Source organism: Callorhinus ursinus, unplaced genomic scaffold (assembly GCF_003265705.2).
Source record: "Callorhinus ursinus isolate GAN/ISIS: 27379988/994484 unplaced genomic scaffold, GSC_fseal_2.0 scaffold61, whole genome shotgun sequence".
In the NCBI taxonomy this organism is placed as follows: domain Eukaryota; kingdom Metazoa; phylum Chordata; class Mammalia; order Carnivora; family Otariidae; genus Callorhinus; species Callorhinus ursinus.
Window position 1 is genome coordinate 1,756,054 of NW_027397123.1, and position 20,644 is coordinate 1,776,697.

General features: G+C 52.7%; 1 protein-coding gene across 7 annotated transcripts in view; it reads right to left on the reverse strand.

The window, feature by feature from the left end:
- Window positions 1-20,644, reverse strand: part of SIPA1L3 (signal induced proliferation associated 1 like 3) — a 222,508-nt gene that overhangs the window by 45,839 nt on the left and 156,025 nt on the right. For all 7 annotated transcript variants that reach the window (XR_012375996.1, XM_025854293.2, XM_025854295.2 and 4 more), the window contains 3 exons: window positions 14,621-14,895; window positions 7,723-7,974; window positions 6,806-6,943 (listed from right to left, as the gene is read on the reverse strand). Coding sequence is in view for 6 of the 7 variants with exons in the window: in XM_025854293.2 (XP_025710078.1) it covers window positions 6,806-6,943; window positions 7,723-7,974; window positions 14,621-14,895 (665 nt within the window). In the remaining variant the exon portion in view is untranslated. The remainder of the gene's footprint in view (window positions 1-6,805; window positions 6,944-7,722; window positions 7,975-14,620; window positions 14,896-20,644) is intronic.

Below are 20,644 nucleotides of genomic sequence, written 5' to 3' on the forward strand. Positions count from 1 at the left end.
GAGCGTCGCATGTGACTTCCAGGAAATCTCTGGAAGTGTGCTGTAGGTGCCTTTGCCTCATCTCCTCCTTAAGGCTGAAGCTCCAGCAGCCACCTTAAGACCGGGAGGCAAGAGGCCACAGTTGGCGGGGCACGGGTGAGGGGGAGCCGGGGTCTCTGACAACATAGGAGAAAGAAAGAAACTGTCTTGTCTGAGTCACTGTTTTCTCTCTCAGGCAGCTAAACCTAATCCTAACTGACAGACTGTAGCTGGAAGTGTTTCAGCAGGCTTCACCGCTCAGCTACTGTTCTCCATGAAGACAACCTGTATTTTGTGCAGTCGCATAATTCTCGAACGAACCTTGTTAGCCTGATGTAATAAACTGACTGGTGTATGCTGCCCATTCTTTGGGGGTGCAGATCACGGCCAAGGCCTGATCAAGCCGACTGGAAATCTGGACCTGCTGGTCTCTTAGCATGCACGGCTCTGGGCAAAAATCCCCAGAAGAAGTGAAGACCAGCGCTGTCGTCAAGCTCATCTGAGAAATGTTAATGTCTTCTATCTTTTCTTGGAAGATGACATCACGTTAGAGATAAGGGGTTTGGGTTTCGGTGAGAAACTCACTGTAGTTTCAGGCATCGTCAGGCAGAAGCTGCCGCGCTGACTGACCCAGGGAGGCAGGCAGGGAGCGCCTGCAGGGAGTGTCAGCAGGGTCTGGCTGCCGGGATGTTGGCTTTGAGCCTAGTATTTTCCTCTATGGCCACAGAGGAAAGTACCAAGACAGACGTGAATGTGGGCAAGAGCCTCTCCAGAGGGGAGGGCTCCAGCCTGCTCTGCCAGTCTCCTACATGGACTGATGGCACAACGCATGGGTGAATTCCCAGATGACCAGGGCGAGGGTGGATGGACGATGTAGCCATGACTGGCCACCAGGCCAACAACCATCAACCTTCCTGGTCTCTGCTGGTGAAGCCCAGGTTTTGCAGTGGCGGCCATCGCTCAGCCACGTGACTTGAGTAAATCCTGACAGTTGCAGACAGTCTTGTGGGTCCATTGTGACCCGCCAGGGGTTGGTTGAAGGGTAGGCAAAATGACTTGGCTCCTTTACTCTTAAAAATGTAGAGAAGCTCTTCCCTCCTTTTCTGCAGGGCACTGATTCTGCCTGGGGCCCCAACAGCTATCATGGGTCACAAGTAGAGCCAGGTCCCTCAGGATTTCCCTGGAGAAGCCACCCCACCTGTGGACCTACTATGTGATGATATATGTCCTTAGTGCCTCATGCCTTCTCGAGTTAGGTTTTCTGTCACCTGCGGTCAAATGCCTCCTCACCAACGTACCACTCTTTATGGAGCTGGCAGAGAAAAAAGGGAAAAAAAGAAAAAGAAAAAGAAAAAAAAGCCAGCCAGGGGGTCTGGTGAGCAAACGTCTAGGGTCTAGTCCAGCCCTGTAGGCTTGCTGAGCTGGGCACACTACTCTGTCCTATGCTCCATGCGAAGTCTGGTGGTCTGCTCACTTTGCGAACAAGGGTGGTCAACTCCTGAGGACGGGGACAGCATCCACCAGCCTCCGTCCCCCAGCCGCCAGGACAGGTGCTGCATGGGGCAGTAATGGTCATCAAGGTTAAGGAGCACTTACTGTGTGCCAGGCACAGTTCTGAATGCTCTAGAGGGTTTTCCTCCATGAAGATTCTCAGTGCTGCTGAGGGATAGACATTTTACATGGGAGCAAACAAACTCGAGGTGCAGAGAGGTAAAGCCACTGGCCCACACTCACGGGGCTGATAAAGGGCAGGCCATCTTACCACCTCGTCTCCCAGTGAATCTAAGATGGGCCTCGGACAAATTCTGAGCATACGGGCCCCCACAATCCTAAAAGCTTGATGAATTCGGCAAGTAGCAGGCCCACTGGAGACAGCAGGAGACAGAGAAGTCCTGAGTGGGGGATGTCCGGGGTTGGGCAGGAATGTCTGCCCGGGCTCACACAGGTTCTAGGATGTCACAGGGGGCCGTGCGGAGGGGAAAGGGAAAGGAGCTGAGGCTGGAGGCCACTGCGGCCGTCCTGGCCGGCTCCCGGGCCTCGCACCACAGGCTGATGACCAGCTGTGAAAGACACTTTTGAAGTTTTAGGGGATGCACCATGCTAGCATCCTTTTGCCAAACTTGGGACCCAGATCTTGACGAGATGAAGTGTCACTGTGGGGCGGGGACTCCAGAAGGGACCGTGTATTTTACCCTGATTTGGAGGATAAGCTCAGAGTCCTTGGGCAGGACAGGTTTTGCTTGGGTCAATGTCCTCTCTCCAGAATCGCATGGGCCTGGGTTCCTGTCCCAACTCTGCCACTTCCTGGAAGAGTGACCCTGACCAAGGGGATCCACTGAGCCAATTTCCTCTCTGTAAAATGGGATAATTAAGTACCCACCTGTGGAGTCCCTGGGAGCACGCACTGAGATCATGTATACAGCTCAACAGACTAGACCAGGGGAGCCAGAAACAGACCCACACAAATGTGCCCACTTGAGTTCCCCTTCCAACGATCGTTCGCTTTAAGAAGTAAGAGTGATGCAATGGAAGAGGGAGAGCCTTTTCCAGAAATGGTGCTGGAGCAAACTGGACACTGTCAGTAGGCCAAAAAAGTAACATCAACCTAAACCTCTCACCTTATGCAAAAATGAACTCAGAATGAATCAGACTTCAATGTGAAATATAAAACAATAAAACATCTAGGGGCACCTGGCTGGCCCAGTCCATGGAGCATCCGACTCTTGATCTCAGGGTTGTGAGTTCAAGCCCCACGTTGGGCGTGGAAGCCTACTTTAAAAAATAAATAAATAAAACTTCTAGGAAAAAAAATGAGAAAATCTCTAGGACCCAGGTCTAGGCAAAGAGTTCTTAGACTTCACACTAAAAACGTGAACCGTAAGAGGGGAAACAATGTAACCTGGACCTCATCAAAACCGAGACCTTTTGTTCTGCTACAGACTGTTAAGGAGAAAAAAGGACTAAAAAAAAAAAAAAAAAAACGAAAAAAGGAAAAATTAAAGACTGGGAGAAAATATCTGCAAATCATACGGCTGACAAAGGACTCGTGTCTAGTATATACAAAGAACTCTCCAAAGCTGAAGAATGTTGAATCCAATTAGAAAATGGGCGAAAGACATGCACGGACACTTCCCTCAAGATATACAGTTGGCAAATAAGCACACGGAAAGATACTCAACACCATCAGCCATTAGAGAAATGCAAATTAAAACCAAAACAAGATCTCCTTACACGCCTATCAGAATAGCTACAGTGAAAACCAGGGAGGACACCCAACGCTGGTGAGGATGCGGAGAAGCCAGATCACTCATACACTTCCGGGGGTTGGGGGGGGGAGTGTAAAATTGTACAGGCACTCTGGAAAACAGTTTGGCAGTTCCTTTTAAAACTAAAAATGGACTTACCACATGGTAAGCAGTTGTACTTTTTTCTTCCCCCCTAAGCGCTTTTCTCTGTGCATTGCAGAATAGTCAGCACACCCATTCACTCAAGTAACGCTGTCCTCTGTGTGCTGAGCAAGTAGCTCTCGGAGGCATCGCTCCCACCACGCCCCCGGCCTCACTGGGGCATAGCTGACAAATAAAACTGTGATATGTTTCAAGTGTACGAGGCGATTTGATATACATACGCGCACAGAGCGAAGTGATAACCACAATCAAGTTAACAAGCATTCTCTCTCATGGCACAGAGTTACCCTGTTTTGGGGGACAATGCCGAAGATTTCAAATGCACGGCACAGAATTATTAACACAAGACACCACGCCTACACGTACATTAGATCCTCTGAACTTACTCATCTTGTACTGGTAACTTTGTACCTTCTGGCCCAAATCTCCCCATTTCCCAGACCCCAGCCAACCACCATGCTACTCTGTCTTTTCTAGGAGTTCAACTTTTTGCTTTGATTCTCTGGGTAAGTGACACCACCCAGTATTTGTCTTATTCTGTCAGATTTATTTCACTTAGCGTAATAACCTCCAGGTTCATCCATGTTGTCACAAATGGCAGGACTTCCTTTCTTTATGGCTGGTTAATATTCCACTGCGTGTATACATATCATATCTCCTTCATCCATTCATCATCGGTCAATGGATGCTTAGGATGTTTCCGTATCTTGGCAAGCAATTTTATTCTTGGGCATTTGTTCCAGGGCAAGAAAAATTCATTTTCATGCACGGCCAGAGGATGAATGTTTGTAATAGCCCAAGCCCAGAAACCACCCAAATATCCTTTGATGGGCAAATGGTTGGTTATACGTACTAGGCTAGTTCCACACCATGGAACACAGCTCAGCAATGAGGGACTGACTGCTGATACACACAATGGTTTGAATGAACCTCAAGGAAATTATGCTGGGTAAAAAAGAATCTGCAAAGGATGTATACTGTGTGATTCTTTTTATATAACAGTTATAAAATAGCAAGAGTTAGAGATGCAGAACAGATTAATGGTTGCCCGAGATTCAGGATGGGGGAGGGGAAGGGTGTAGCAGGACAGAGCTCTGAGGTGCTGGTACGATGTGTAAATCGTGGTGGTGGTTAGACAGCAGCACACGCGTGACCAAACTGCACAGAGCCACACACACTCACCACACACACGTGTCCATTGCAACTCGTGAATTCTGAATAAGCTCTATGGACTATACCAATGTCAATGCCTTGCTTTGCTATTTGCATGGGGGAGGCTGGGTGAAGGGTTCGTGGAGCTCCCTGCACATTTCTTCGTGACTTCCTGTGAACCTATAATTATTTCAAAAAGTTTAAAATAATAATATAAAAGGGAGGGACACCAAGACTTTGAAAAAAAAAATGCTCCCTGGATTTATCAGTAACATCATTCCCACCACATCTGTTCTTGGCCAATCACTTGGTACCAAGCTGTCATTTCCAGCCTCAGCTGCTGCTGCCGCCCAGGTGCCCCCACACGCCAGACTCCTCTCCATTCCTCCTGCATTCCACACTGTTCTGCTTACTCCTGTCTGTGGCCTTTGCTCTGTCTACAAAGACTTTCTCCCTCTTCTCTGCAGCCAACTCCTACTGACCTCCCAAAGCCCTGTTCAAACGCTGCTTCCTCCAGGCAGCCAGCCTAGACCTCCCTCTTCCATGGCCTGAGTCTACCAGCGCGCTTGTCGGGGTGCGCATGGTTTCCTGGGCGCTCCCTCCGCCGGCCAGCGGCACCAAGGACAGGAACCCTCGGTAAGTGAGTAACTCAAACAGTTCTCTGTGGGCCCGGCAACAGACGGTACCTGAGGCCCTCCGCTAAATGAAGGCTGAACGGTGGTGGCCGGGAAATGGAAGAGGAGTCTGTTTCCCCCGATTTTACAGCAGAGGCTGAGATCCAACAATGGTTTAGTTCAGTGGTTCTCAGCGTGTGTTCCCTGGGCCAGCAGCCTCGCGCGTTCTATACTCCATATCTACCAAGTTGGAGCCTCAGGGGGAGGCCTGGCAAATGTTTGTTTTCAGGCCCCGTTCGGGGTGATCCTGAGACATGCTGGAGATCAGTGGAAGGATCCCTGCCCTGACAGCAGGGGGTCTCATTTAAACCAACTCACTCCCTCACCCCGTCCTTTCACCAAATAGATACTGAGGATCTACCATGGGTCAGCCTCTGTGCTGCGTGATGGTCCCACAAAGACGCACTTGGAGGGTCCCAGATCTTGAAGAGGAGCTCACACACACACTCTTGACCTGGCTGACAGAATGGAGAGCACTCAAGGCCACGGTTGGGAAATACACAGGGAACTGAGGGGCACAGTGGCAGCACCTCATCTAGTGCAGGGGGAGGTTCAGGGAAAGCTTCCCAGAGGAGAAGCATCAGCGCTCAAGTTGGCAGGATGGGGGAGTGTGGGGTGAAGAGTGTGAAGAATCTGTAGGCAGAGGGAGAACGTGGAGGCAGGCTCTGAAATTCAGACAGCCTACCCAAGGAAGTGAAAGCGGCCAGTGAGGCTGAGGTGTGGCCCCGAGTGAGGTTGGAGAGGCGGGTGGGGCCTAGTGGCCACACCGAGGTGGCTGAGGCTGTGTCCTGAGAGCTGGGGGACAGGTGAGAGGGTCTAAAGCAGGGGACAGCCATGGCCACATCTAGAAAGATCCCCCTGGCTGCTGAGTGGAGGGTGGACCACAGGAGATGGGATGGAGACTTGGGGCTCAGGGAGGTGGCCAGGGTGGGGCACTGGGGAGGAGGGGGTGGGGGGCAGAGCTGCTCAGGAGGCCGAATGGATGGTCTGCAGTAGGTGGGAGGAGGAAGGGAGACATCCAGGAGGAAGCCCACAGCTCTGGCCTGAGGACAGGGGAGGGGCTGCCCCTGACTGAGTCAGGGAGCCTGGAGGACCAAGGACATGGGGCACCAGGGAGCCATGGAGGAGTTGGGAGGATCCCTTAGGCTGCCAGACTGGAGAAAGGCTCAAGGAGACAGGACTGCAGGCTGAAAGGCCAGGAAAACTGGGTGATGCCGGTGGCCTGGTCCTGGGGAGGTGGAGCTGGAGAGGTCGCTGAGTGGCCACGCCTTCCAGAAGGCAAATGGTCTTGCTTAAGCAAGTGATTCAGGTGTCAGCAACATGCCAGCAGAAATCCTGCCTTGAGGAAAGCCCGCGGTGAGTTGTGCCCAGGGCAGCTTGGCTCTAAATCTCAACCAACAGCCAGTCTTCCTGGAGGTCCTCTGATGACCTTCAGGGATCCAGAAACCCCATCAAATGGCAAATAAACTTGTAGGGTCTGTGCATTTCCTGGGGAAGAAGGATCCCCAGCTCTCATCAGATTCCTTAATTTGGAAAGAGTGAAGAGATTCTGACCTTTCTGGGGATGGCTTGTATCTCGTGTAGGTGGCCGAGCCGGGGGTGGAGAAGCTCCCAGAAGGCTGTCGGTAGGGAGGGACTTTGTCGGCCCCTGCTGGTGATGCTGTGTAAGGGGTTTCCGGGAAGCTGACAGGCCTGCAACAGAAACAGGAGGGAGGGCGGAAGGCTGGGTGAGTTGAGGATACCCCTGCCCTCAGAGGAGGGAAGACAGACCTTCCCCTCAGGCCCAACCACATCCCATCTGCTTCGTCTACCACACTCCCATCAGGATGCAGGGAGAGCTGCTGAGAGCAAAGGGTGGTGTCTGGGAGCCGGGATACCCCTTGCCCTCCCTCTCCCATTACAGCTGTGCCTGCCCCTCAGCTTCTGAGGCCCTGACAGAGGCCTGACAGGGGCCGCTGAAGCAAAATGCATCTGTGCAAGTTGAATTCCTTCACTTCTTAGAAATTTTTATTTTTAAATAAATACTACCTTCAAGATAATTTATCTGTAAGATACACACCATCATAATAAAACAAACTCCCAAAGCTACCACCCAACCCAAGAACTAGAATGGCGGCACCTCTGTGGGCTTCCCCCTTCCCGCTTCCCTGCCTCCCCTAGGAAGTGGTCACTACCAAGAAGTTTGTGCTTCTTAGCCCCTTGAGCTTTCAAAAATTACATAGTTTTAATCATAAGTGGTATGGTGGCTCCCCAGCCTCAGACACCGAGCTCCCCAGCACTGGGCCCTCACACAAGAGGCTTGTAATGAAAATTTAAGGGAAGGAAGGGAGGGAGGCAGGCATAAGGACGGGGAGGGGAGGAGAAAGACAGAAGAGAGGAAGAGACTGGACAAAGGAGGGAGATGGGAGAAAAGGGCAAAGCAGGGATGCAGACTGGAGGGACACGGGGTGGCGCCCCTCATCAGTCCTTACCTCTTGCTGTGCAGGGGCTGGGGCTCCCGAAACGGGACCATGGGGGTCTGCTTCGGGGGCCGGCTCAGGGACTGGGCGTGGCCGGGAGTGCTGGGGTTGGCCCACTTGGAGGCTGGTAGCGAGTTGTGGGAGGCAGGCCCGCTCCACTGCCAGGGAGCGTTGCTGCGGTAAGGGGGCCGGCCCCCAGGGGGCATGCTCTCTGGCTCCGTCTTGGGCTCCGAGGTATTCATGTCATAGGTCTCCAGCCACCCCCTGGGAAGAAAAGCTTCGTTACTCAGAAGGGCCCTGACCCACCAGCACATATACCTGCTGCCCAGGAGAGACCAGTGCCTCGTCACACTGGGCTGGGTTTTCTGGCCAAATCTGAACCATGAGGGCCTATTTTAAAGGCCGAGTAGGTACCCTTTAAATTGGTCTGAAACTTAGCAGCTCAGAGAAGACAGTCAGGACAGGGCCCAACCCAGAGGCTCTGACCGCTTGGCCTGCTCTCCCTCACCTCCTCTCTGCTTCTCACTCTCTCTTCGTCTTCTCCCTTCTCTCTGACCTAGGCTTCAAGTGGACCAGTGTCGTCCATGGAATGGCTCAGCAGCCTCCTACTCGCACCCCCCCTCCCTGCAGTGGTACTCGGGGCCAGAAAGGCGGATGCCCTCAGAATCAAAGGACAGTATCTGCCTTGTTCCAAAGAAGCTCAAAGGCAGCTGGAAGAGGAGCAGGTGACCTACTTTGCAGGGTGATTTGGAAAAAAAAAAAAAAAAAAAAAAAAAGCCACGAAACCCAGAACCTTGAAATAGATGCAGGAGGGCCTGTGACTCCCCCCAGACCAGGCGGGCACACACGCCTCAGTGTTCCTGGCTCGAGGCGGGGCGGTCCGCAGGCTGGGCCGGCCTTCTCCACCCCTGCTGCAGGGCGGCACAGGAGGGGGCTCCGAGCCCCAGGAGCGGGCCAGGCTCACGAAACCCACCACCCAGCAGCTGCCAGAGCGGAGCCTGGAGCCCTCGGCCCCAAAGCTCTCATGCCCTCGTTGAGCTGAGCCTCCGTGGATCTCCTGGGTCCTCTGGAGCCCAGGGAACTTTCAGGACTGCCTGATGTGGTGGATTTGGTGGCTGGGGGCTCAGGACACGGCTGCTGAGGAGTCTTCAGAAGGCAACCCAAGGAGGTGCTCTGGCCCCTGGGCCCAACACGCGGTGCCCTTCGGCACTATCAGGGTCAGAGCTCCTTCTGGCAATCTCTCTGGGTTGGTAGGTGCCAACGCGTCACCAGGGACCATGGGAGGAATGACAACAATACCAATGGCTAGCAGAACCCATAGATATGCCAGGCCCAGGTGGAGGTGGGAGAGGGGGCCCATCTCGGCATCACTGCTCTTGCCTGCTTAGCTCCTGCACCCCATCACCTGGGAACAGGTCTGTGTGCTCTGTGGGGCTGACCCCACTTCTTGGCTGCAGATGTGAGAATGTCACCCAGGCCTGGCCAATCAGAAACTCCTCCTCCCCCCTCCCCCAGACACCATGATCGGCACAGGATTGTCATGTGCCCCATGTGCGGCCAGGCAGAGACAGCGTCAACTCTGGAACTGTTTCTGGAACTAATGGGGGAAAGATCTGGTTCACTGGGGCTGCTGTGCTGGGGAGTCCTAAGCTGAAACTGTGAAGAAGGGAGGGTCACATTTGTCCCATGAGAATGACAGCAAGGTAGAAAAGGAGATAGGTGATAAAGATTCCTGGTGAGGGCGTCTAGGTCCCTGCATCTGGCCACGTCTAAAGCTTGCTCCGTCTCCTAGTTTGTCAGGTACAGAAGCCAGGAAAGTCTGTCTTTTGCTTCACCAGGCTTGAGCTGGTTCTGCTGTTGGGCACCAGAATCCTGATCACTACAACCGCACTTTTGAGAGAAGTAAACAGGCACAGAGAAGTAACCTGTCCAAGGTCACACAGTCAGTAAGAGGCAGAAACTGGATTTAAATTCAGTAAGCTGACTCCAAAGGCCACAACTTGAACCACCATGCACACGGGCCCCTGAAGAGCGGTTGGGGAGCCAGTGAGATTTCTCTCCCATTACTGACAGCGTGGCCTTTGGCCAGGAGCCCTGGGCATGATCTCCAAGGGGGAAACATTATCCAGTCATCTTGAAGGCAGCACAGGGTAGTAGAGAGCCGGGGCTTCTGGGCCAGATGGCCAGTTCGGACCCCAGCCTGCATGACCCTGGGCGAAGGATTTCCTTCCAGAACCTGTTTCCTCATTTATAAGACAGTGGCTGCAGGCGCTCTAGAGCACTAGGAGAAAGTCTGGTGCCTGCCAAGTGCTTAACAAACGGGGCCTTGGTACTGTTGCCTCTTCCAGCTGATTCTGTGGCCAATCTGCCTGCTGTTTCCATGTGCTCTGAGGCCGAGTCTCCCTTCTACCTTCTGAAGTCCAACCACACCCCACTGGGGGCTCTGGAACAGATCCTTCCCCATCGGTCTGAGAACCAGCAGCACCCACACCACCCCGAGAGCTCAGCAGAGGAACGCAGATACCTGGGTCTCAACTCAGCCCACGGGAATCAGAGTCCGCCTTGAGCTGGGGGCCCGGGAATCTGCATTTTACCAAGCTGCCGGAGATGATTTTGACACAAGACAGAGTTTGAGAAAGTGGGACAAAACTGGCCTCCCTGTCCCCAGAGTTCACCTACCAGAAGCCACCACAGCTTCCAGTTTCTGATATATTCTTTCAAAAGTATCCTATGCAACTATTTCTATGCAAATATTTAAAACAGAAAAAAAAATAAAAAGGCCAGCACACTTAGCTCCAAATACCATCTTGCTTCCCCCTCCTGGCCCCCCAACTAACGATATTTCTTACCAGGCCCTCTCAGTACAAACAAATTCACTTTATTTCCTTTAAACAATCAAATACTATTCCATCACACGGATGACCTGGGCTTCACTCAGCCAGTCGGGCCTAAATACCAATGTGGTTGGATATTTAGGTTGCTTCTAGTCTCAGCCAACAATGCTGCAGTAGACAGCGTGCTCTAGCCTCAGCCGGGTGTGGGAGACATCTGAGAGAGGGCACCTCGGGGCTCACAGACCTCTATTCCTCACTGCCTCCTTGTCCTCAATTCCCAACAGCCAAGTTTCTGGGGGCCATGGGGACTCCTTTCTTACCCCTCGCGCTCACTCACTTGTGGGGTTTCAATTTCCCTTCTCAGGGAGGAGTTTACAACCCCCTTGACCAGAGCTCCTGAGTTCAACTGAAGGGGACAAAAGCATCCCAGATGGCCTTCCCCATCAGAGCATTCCTCCTGAGCCCATGCAAGCGGCCAATGTCACGATGACCATCTCATCAGGCTGTGGGACGTTCTCCCAGCTACCTGGCCCAGCTCAGCTGTGGCCAGCGGTGCAGCGCTCACTCGAGAACCCCCGTCTGATGGCCTGGGAGTGTGCGGACGATCCACTCTACTGTTCAGTGTCTGAAGAGTGTGGGGTCTAGATGCACACCATGCAGAGCCTGGCTGGTGGCAGGGAGAGCATCTCTGCCCGTCCCCATGTGTCTCCACTCACGGCCTATTTCGACATTTGAGCCAGGAGGCCAGGGCTGCAGCAAGAGGCTGGGAGAGACCCCAGAGCTGGGGCGATCAGCTCTGCAAATGAGGTCGGCCAGACCCCTCTGCATTTGAAGAACAACAAAAACCATGCAAGTCCCAACCCACACCTGCCCTTGCAAACAGGAGATCCTGTTTCAGTGGCTGCCTTGCCAAGGGGGTAGGATGATAGCTTTTCTCCTAATGAGGGCAGGCAACAGGGCTCGTCTGTCTGGTCACACCCTCCCTGGCCTGGTCTCCCCAAAGCCTCCACAAAGCTGGAGAAGGGAGCCTGCAGACTTTTACTTTTGTTTCCGCTGGCCCCTACCTGCTGGTCCAGGGACGTCTTTGTGGCCTCCAGTGCAGAGAGTCGTCCGACAGGCGGCCTGGCTTGTCGTGTGCGTGGGTTTGAGGGTGTGTGCAGAGTGAGGCAGAGGGGGGTCTGCTGGGGAGCTGGCCTGTGGAGTTACTTAGGCTTGACTTGTCCCTGCAGAGCCCGGAGCGGGTGTGGTTGGGCTGTGGCGCCATAAGAGGGCTGAGAGAAGGACGCCTGGGGCTTGACTGGAGTCCCAAGGGGAGACTGGGGAGGTGGGTGAGGGAAGGCCAAACCCTTGGTTGCAGGGTTTAGGCGCGCCCAGAACTGCCCCCGGCCAAGTTCTGAGCAAGCAGGAAGGGGTGGGTGGAGCAAGCACAGCTGGGCATGTGCACAGCTCTCGCTGGCTTTCCGAGGCCCCTGAGCACCGCGAAGCTAGGAAACCTGGACTGAGGTTTATCTGCCACTTAGTAGCTGTACAACACTGCACAACGGATGGGTCCCCTTGGGACCTCAGTTTTTCATCTGTAAAGTGAGGGTCACACCAGCCCTGTGAGATCACGTGTCACCTATGTCAGCCTTCCCCTTGGCTCACCCTGCTCCGGACCCTCTGGGCGGTCTGGCAACAAGCCGAGGCCCTTTGTCCTCACTTTCATAATGCCACTCCCTCCCTGCAAGACCCTTCTTCTGGCTCCTTCTCACCTTCAGGGCTTCCCTGATGACCCTGTCCAAAGTCAGGCTACACTCTTTCCCCACACCCAGTACCTCACAGCTGGTGTCTCTAGAGCGCCCCCTATAGGCCAAGTGCTGTTCTAACTGCTTTATTTACAAAGCTTTTCTCCAACCTCACCACCATCTTTGGGGAAAGGATCTATTACCGTCCTCATTTTACAAATGAAGAAACTGAGGCACAGGGTATGAGGCCACAGGCCCAGGGCCACGGTTTACTATGAGGAACAACTAAGAGTCAAACCTAGGTGATCTCACTGCAGAGCCTGCCTTCTCACGATACTCAACTGCCTCCCTCTTTTGCTATGTGAAATCACCATTCCCTTGTTCACCGTTTGCCTTCCCTAATCCATTCAATAGTTCCATGAGGGCCAAGGCCTGACTCCTCTGTGCAGCTTTGTGTCCGGCACTTGGGATGTAGTGATTCTCTCTGTCTTTGGCCACCTCTGGAGGTCGCTAGGGCACCAACTCACCATTCCAAAAACTGCATTTACCCTGCCATCCCCATCTAGTAAATTCTACCCCAGAGTAACCAAATAGTTACTGAAGGAACGTTCTTTTTAGAAGGATTTCAGCCAATAAATGAAGAAGGAATGATGGAATTGAGAACAGTACTCGCTACTCTGTGACCCATGATGAAATAACTGATTGAGGCAATAATGACACATGGCTGTTGAGGGGGACAGCGTATGATGATGGGTCAAGTGCCACCATCTGAACCCTCTGCCCTTAGGGTCACTCATGGTGGGCAACCAGACATGTGGTGCCTCGTGACTGTGACAGACACACACCGGGGAAGTGTCGTTACCAGAAGAAATTTAACCAGAACTGGATCAGGCTTCTACATCAAACTCCAGCGTATAGGAAGTTCATGTGCTAGAGGAACAGGGTAAAGGACACCAAGGGGACGCAAGCAGCTAAATGCAGGAAGTGGGAAACTCCAAAGGATAAGTGACCTGGGCTTCTTCCCAAAATAAATTCCAAGGGGCGGGGAAAAAAGTGGGAGGGGAAGCTTATAGATTAAAAGAGCCTGAAGAGACCCATCAACCAAATACAACAGGAGGAGCCTGATTAACAAAACAATTCTTTTTAACAAAGATCTCTCTGATACAATAGAAAGGTAAACACAGATGGGTACTTGATACTTACTGGTAAAATTTTTCACTATAAACATAATTTTTTAGAGGTTCTTATTGGGTAGAGATATATTCTAATCACTGGGACTGCTTCAAATAATCCAAGGGAGGGAGGGAGGTACAGAACTTGAAAAAAAAAAAACGAAAACAAAAAATTGGCTGTGTGTTGAAACGGGGCTTGGTACACTTTTGATATGCTTGAAATGTTCCGTTAAAAAAACAAGACAGGGGCGCCTGGGTGGCTCCGTCATTAAGCATCTGCCTTCGGTTCAGGTCATGATCCCAGGGTCCTGGGATCGAGCTGCACATTGGGCTCCCTGCTCAGTGGGAAGCCTGCTTCTCCCTCTCCCGCTCCCCCTGCTTGTGTTCCCTCTCTCACTGTGTCTCTGTCAAATAAATAAATAAAACCTTAAAAAAAAACAAGAGAAAAAAAAAAACAAGACAATGTCTTCCCACTGTGTATGGAGTAAAACCCAAGTCTGTCACTGTGTCCGTAAGCTCCCCCGAAGGTTGCCCCACCTCTCACCCCTGTTCCAGCCACACTGGTCTCTGCTGCACGGATGGACGTGCCACACACACTCAACACTTCGGAGACTCTGCAGACTGTCGGGGACGCCCTGGCCTGGACAAGATCACATGGCTGCCTCTGCCCAGTAGCCTTCCCTGACCCGTGAGCAGCTCTCCCACCACGCTGCAGGCCCTTTATCCAGCCTGCTTTATTTTCTTCTTAAACCTCATTACTGCCTGTCCCTGCCTCTAGAACACAAACTCCAAGGAAGCAAGGCACTCACTCCATTTCGTCCCTGCTGTCTCCCCAGCACTTCGAATGGAGCTCGCACCTTGCTGGAGGTGCAATAAATACATGCTGAAGAAATGGATCAAGTGCGGTGTGTCCTCGGGGCAAGTTACTTTTAATGCTGTGTGCATCATCTAGAAAATGGGACTGATGAGGGTGCCCACCTCATGGGACTATTTTGGACATGAAATGGGACAGTGCTCATTTGGAAAGCTTCAACCGTAAGTGGCACATAGTAGGTGTTTGACAGATGTCGACTCTCCCCCTGTCACCATTCTTCCTGCTGAGAAAGGGCCTTGGGTGACAGTGCTCTGGAAGCTACCACCCCCTCACCCGGATCCCACCTTGCAGGGCAGATGCCCTTACCTCCGGGGCGTGCCGTCGTCGAAAGGCGGGATGATGACCACCTTGACGGTGACAGAGGTGCGCAGGAGGTCTATCATCTGATCGTGGGTCAGTGTGACCACGGCTACCTTGCAGATCTCCACCAGTCGGCTGCCTTGTCGGAGGCCAGCTTGCCAGGCAAACCCGTAGTCCTCCACCTCGGCCACCGTCCCGTCGTACTTCACGTGGAAGCCCAGCTGCCCGAGCCCGTTCCGCCGCAGGGTCATGTCCACCGTCTCCCAGCCATTGGTCATGACCTGTAGGCAACAGGCAAGCTCTGGATGACCCCTGCACAGATTTCCCCCCTTCGGGGCCAAAGACCCTGCTGACCCCCATTCCTCCCACGTGATGCCAGGATATAGGTGTAAACACCCAGCCAGTCCCAGCCTGGGCTCTTGACTTCTGAAGAAACAAGGATATGCAACCATGTGGCTTCTTAGCTGGGAGAGACAGTGGCGGCAGTCATGAGCCATGTTCTCCAAATGCCCCTGGCCTTCCCCTTCCCCAGATAGTGGGATTATACTTCTTGGCCCCCTTGTGGGGGGTGGGCTCTGGGACTTGTTTTGGTGAATGAGTTGTGAGTGGAACTGTCACGTCATCCAGGGTGGGGCATTTAATTGCCAGGGCAAGACCCTCCGTAGGCCTTTCCCCTCTGCCACAGCTACTGCGATTGTTCCAGAGAGTGGCTGTTTGTGGTCAGCTGGGGTCCCAGAGTGAGAACAATGTGGAGCAGAGACCCCTGCTGAACCTAAGCTTGGACATGGAGTGTGAGCAACAGATAAATCTTTGTTATTTTAAGCCACTAATATTTTATCTTGATCTGATGACTCTAACCAAAGTAGGCCGGAGAAGCAGCAGACCAGAGACCCTGGGATCTTCTCTGGCTGAGGGCTTGTGCCCTATTCTTTACTTAATGGCATCATTCTTAGAGCCACAACCCCCTCCCCAGTCTCCTCCTCAGACCGTCTTCCAGTCTGGAGCTGACCAGACCACACCAGGCCTTGCTTCTGATTCACTCCCTGCTTCATGTGTGTGTGACTGTCGCCACGATCACGTGTTACTATGGATAAGAGGACCCACCGAAGAGAACCCCGGTCCCTCAGTGTGTCCTTAGGAATTCCCTCCTCTTCTTGGGAGACAAGGATTAATGTAACGAGCCACAGCCATGGCTACTGAACAAGTTACATCGAGATTGGTCTGGTCTGCGCTCTCCAGAAACTGCTTTAAGGAAAGAGAACGTGCAATAGTTGAAATTGCAGGTGGGAAGCCATCCTGTGGCTAGAGACGCTGCTGCCGACGTACCCATCATAGCAGGGGCTTTCGCCCTTCTCTCATCACTACGCCCGTGAGGAAATTTTAGGTCACAAACCACTCTAGGCATTCACGCGTCCGTTTACACACACATTCCCTGGAGCCCAAGCCAAGCACACCGCTGGGCGTAGGCAGCCGGAAATGAGAGCGCGGATGGGGAAGCACTCACCTGAGGACGTAACCACATCCGAGCTAGACGAGAGTCTGGGCGTGCGCACAGTGGGCGGCACGCGTGGGAGCCGGCACCACCCCACAGAACAGTGCTTACCCTTGCTCACTGGCATGCGCTGTGACACTCTGCATCCTCTCCTACCCTGTCCTCCAGAATTCCGGGTCGGGGCCCAGCAGCTGCTTTCACTGCCCAACTTGTTCACGTGCCGATTCAGAATTACTATGACTGCTCGGTGTATGATAATGACAAAACAGTTGCTTTCTGAATGGTCTGTGCTTTTGCGATAAATACTGAAATGTGTACAGATGAAACCATAGGATGTCCCGGATTTGTTTCAAAATAATTGGGGGAAAGGGAGGGGAGGGAAGGAAGAAGCAAGACCGGCCATGGGCTGGCTGACAGCTGAGGGAACCAGTGACAGCCTGGGAGTTTGCTAGATGGAGTCCTTCTACTTTTGGGGCTGTCTGACATTGTCCACAATTAAAAAGTCTAAACTGGTTGGAAAGGAAAGCCTAGTGTTTAGTGTACTGAGAGAGAAACTTGTGACTGGCTCCATTCTAGCCCATTACTTCTGCTTTGGGAGTCCAAATCCTCCCCCCTGAAGTGGTCACCCTTGTGTCCAAAGAATCTGGCTGTGGGTGACAAAGAAATGTCCCATGTGTCCGCATTCACCGATTTCAAGTGGGATTTAATCCTGGGTTGCAAGGGTGTTTCAATATTTGCAAATCAAATAATGTGATGCATTGCATCAATAAGAGAAAAGATGTGAATCATACGATCATCTCAATAGATATAATAAAAACATCCACGTCTGTTGTGCTGTGGGAGGTCTTACTACCAAAAGCAGGAGGGGAGGAATGGAGGATGGACGGTAGTCAGCAGGCCCGCTGTGGCCGCCGGGGACGGTTGGCCCCTCCCCACGCCCCCCCACTTCCAGGGCTGGTGTGGCCTCGTTGGTCACGGGCACGGACACATCGGACGTTTCTGTCAAGTTTCTCTCTCAGTGCACTAAACCCTTCACAGGGCTAATTTCACCAGTATCTCACTGGTGAGGCAGGTACAACTGATTTGCTTATTTTACAGACGTTAAGACCTGTACCGACCTGACTTTTTAACTCTTGCTTCTAGCCTCCATGCCACATTCCCCGCTGCCCCCCTTGTTTCTTTCCCCCTCATTCTGCACCATGATGATTCCGACTTTTTGCTCTCATCTCAGTTTAAAAGTTGTTTCCTCGGGGACCCCCCTGGCCCGGGCTCACAAGCTGGGGTACTTGGTGGGTACTGTAACTGAGAAGTAGGCGGGTGGGACCGTGGCCAAATAGTACACTTGTGCCCGCATTGAAAGGGGGCACCGATTGCCTTGCTTCAGCTGCCCACTGCCCTGTGCAAACATATGCCCAGTATAGCCAGAACCCCCGGAGAGCTACCCTCACGTGAAATCTTCCAAAGGTCAAGCTTTAGTAATTAACTGACTAGGTCTGGGGGCTGCATCCGACCTGTGGCCCTGAGACCTCTCCCCATGATAGGTTCCCCTGGCATCTTCAATACTCCCTCTTTAACCTCTTGGCACTTGTAACTCCTTGTTCAATTTCTGCCTCTGACGGGAGCCCCAAGAGGGTGGCCAGGGCCCATCATGTTCGCTGCTGTGTCCCAGCACTGCCCAGCTCAGACAGAGGCATGTAATAATACTTGCTGACTTAACAAATGAAGGATGTTTGAATCCTAGCTCTGCTGGGGACGGCGTGGATGCCTTGCCCTGGAGGACTCGGCGAAGCAGACTTGCTGTCATGAGTTGTGTATGATGGGTTTGTCCCTTCACAGAAGATGGCTTACATCATCACTTCCTGGCCACCTGGATCCTCAGTGGGCTCTGGGGCATGGAGATTGTGAGGGGAGCTGTGCTGACGGGCTGTAAAATGCTGTGCTGACAGTAGGGTCGGGGGTGGGCGTGGGACGGAGCGGCACAGAGAGGATGTGGGTAAAACATGTCACCTGGCACGTTGCCCGGCATGGTCACTGCTCAAGAAAAGCGAGCTGTTGTCAGGATTTTGGGAGGAAGAATACTCTTATGCTTAAGAACCCAGGCACTTAACTCTCTGGGTCCCAGATTCCTCATCTGTGAAGTGGGGATGAGAAGGGCATCTCTTTCACTGGGCTTTGGGGAAGAAAAAAATGCAAAGTTGTGCAAGGTGCTGGGCAGGGTCTGACAGCCTCCCGTAGATGTTTGCTTTTGCTATTACTACAGGGAAGTATGTAGCCAGGCATGCAGTACAAGTTCGCCGAGTGTGTGCTGCATTCCAACCTCAGTGCTGAGGACACAGTGGCAAACAACAAATACATAAATACGCTTCATATGGTGTAAGTGCTATGGAGAAAATTAAAGCAGGGTAAGTGGGTGGAATATGCTCAGGGCCAAGTTGGGGGGATTGCAATTTTACATAATGATGCCTCCCTGACAAGGTGACATATGACTAAAGGAGAGGAGGATGTGAGCCACAGGAGGATCAGGAAAAGTGCTCCAGCGAGAGGGCACAGGCAGTGCAAAGGCCCTGAGGTTGGATGCCCGCCTGGCACACTCAGGAAGCAGCGAAGGTCTGTATACCCAGAGCGGAGAGAGCAACAGGGAGCCAGTCACACAGGGTCTCAGAAGCCACTGCAAGGACTCTGGCTTCCATCTAGAGAGGGCAGAGAGTTTGGGGCAGAGCAGTGATGGGATCAGATCCCTCGGGCTGCCTTACTCAGGAGAGACCATAAGGAAGCAAGGGTGGAGGTGAGGGAGACCAGCGAGAAGGTGACTGCAGAGTCCAGGAGAGGCCGGGGGAGGCTATGGAAGGGGAAGGGTAGCTGGAGTCTGCCCGCTGGAGGTGGTGCCGCCAGATGGGATGTGGGAGTGAGAGGAGAACAGTGGGGCTGATGCCAAGGCTTCCGACCTCAACAAACGGAGCGACGGAATTGACCTTTCCGAACACAGGAAAACGCTGTGGGGCAGGGGAGGAAAACCAGGAGTCTGCTCTCTGACAGAGTTTCAGGGTTCCGAGACACCCGGGTGGAGATGCCAAGCTAGCAGTTAGCTACCAGTCTCGAGTTTGGGCACAAATGGGTTTCAGGGTCAGGAAAACCTGGATTCAGATCCCAGTCTGCCCCCTGCTGGCTGCATGACCTTCTGTGAGAGTCTGTACCTCTCTGAGCCTCAGTCTCCTCATCCTGTCAAGTGGGGGATAAGAACAGTACCTACGCTCCGTGGGGCTGACGACCGCGAGCTTGTGCACGCACGCTCCTTATCCACACACAGGCAGGGTTCAGTTAAACTCATTCAACTAACCACCTAATCAGTATTTACTGGGCACCTACTATGTGCCAGCCTTGTTTTATGCAGAGGACATAAGCAAGTGAACAAAACAGATGGAGGCCCTGGTTCTCGGACCTCACATCCATGTTGCTGTCTAACACCGAGCATGAAATGTGGGGTCAGGGAAGCCAAGAGCAGGGCTCCATCAACCCAACTTGAACTTAATGAGAGCGCGCAGAGGCCCAGAAAGGTGAACATGCTGGCATCTGGAGGTCACAGCCCGCTGAGTCAGGCAAGCTTGTCTGGAAAACGTAACTCACCCAATCCTTAAAACACTCACATGACGTAGGGTAATTTTTGTTCCCATTTTTCAGATGGGGACATCTGAAAACCGCCACTCACACGGCAGTTATGGACTTGGCTCAAGGTCACACAGATGGCCAGTGGCCAGTGCCAAGACCCAAAGCCAGGCCTTGTGACTCTAGAACCCGTGTCCGTGTCAGGCTCCCTTCCCTATTTGACACACATGATGTGGCCTCCCGTAAAACCCACTGGGAGCCCATTGCCAACAACACCATTCCTTCCCACGAGGCTCACACATGGCCTGAGTACTTCTCAGTACCACGTTTCAGGCCACCACCTACCAAGCTGTCACCTACAACCAATCTGTCACTCTTGGTTTGGCCAACACTCTGAACCTGAGCTGCCTATCAGGAGCTTACGGTAAGAATTTACCCAGACTGAATCTTTGTTTTTTAATAGAGAAAGTTAAACCATTTGCATTTATTATGATTACGGATCTGGAATTACTCCTGTTATGTAACTGTCCGTTTCTTTCACCATGCTTTCTTGGTATATTGCCCCCCCCAACCCCGCCCCGTTTATGCTCTATCCTTTAATGGCCTGGAAGCTTTTCATTCTATTTTAATTCTTCCAGGAAGTACCCTTACATTTCGAACATAAGCATAAACTTATATTTTCTATCAAGACGCAAAGTAAATAAATCTATGTTTTGTCTCCCCAAGGTGATCCTCATGGACAGCCTTGGATCCCTGGCCTGAACTGTCCCCAGAAAGAACCCAGGCTGCAGGGCCCACGAGACCCCCTAGTGTGGAAGTGGCAATTCTGACTCCCTCGTGGCCAATTAGTATTCTGGCCTGACTGATGGGGCCGGGGCCGGGGAGGGGGAGGTTCCCTGAGGCCTCGGCCAAACCACAGAAGAGCTGCACCATTG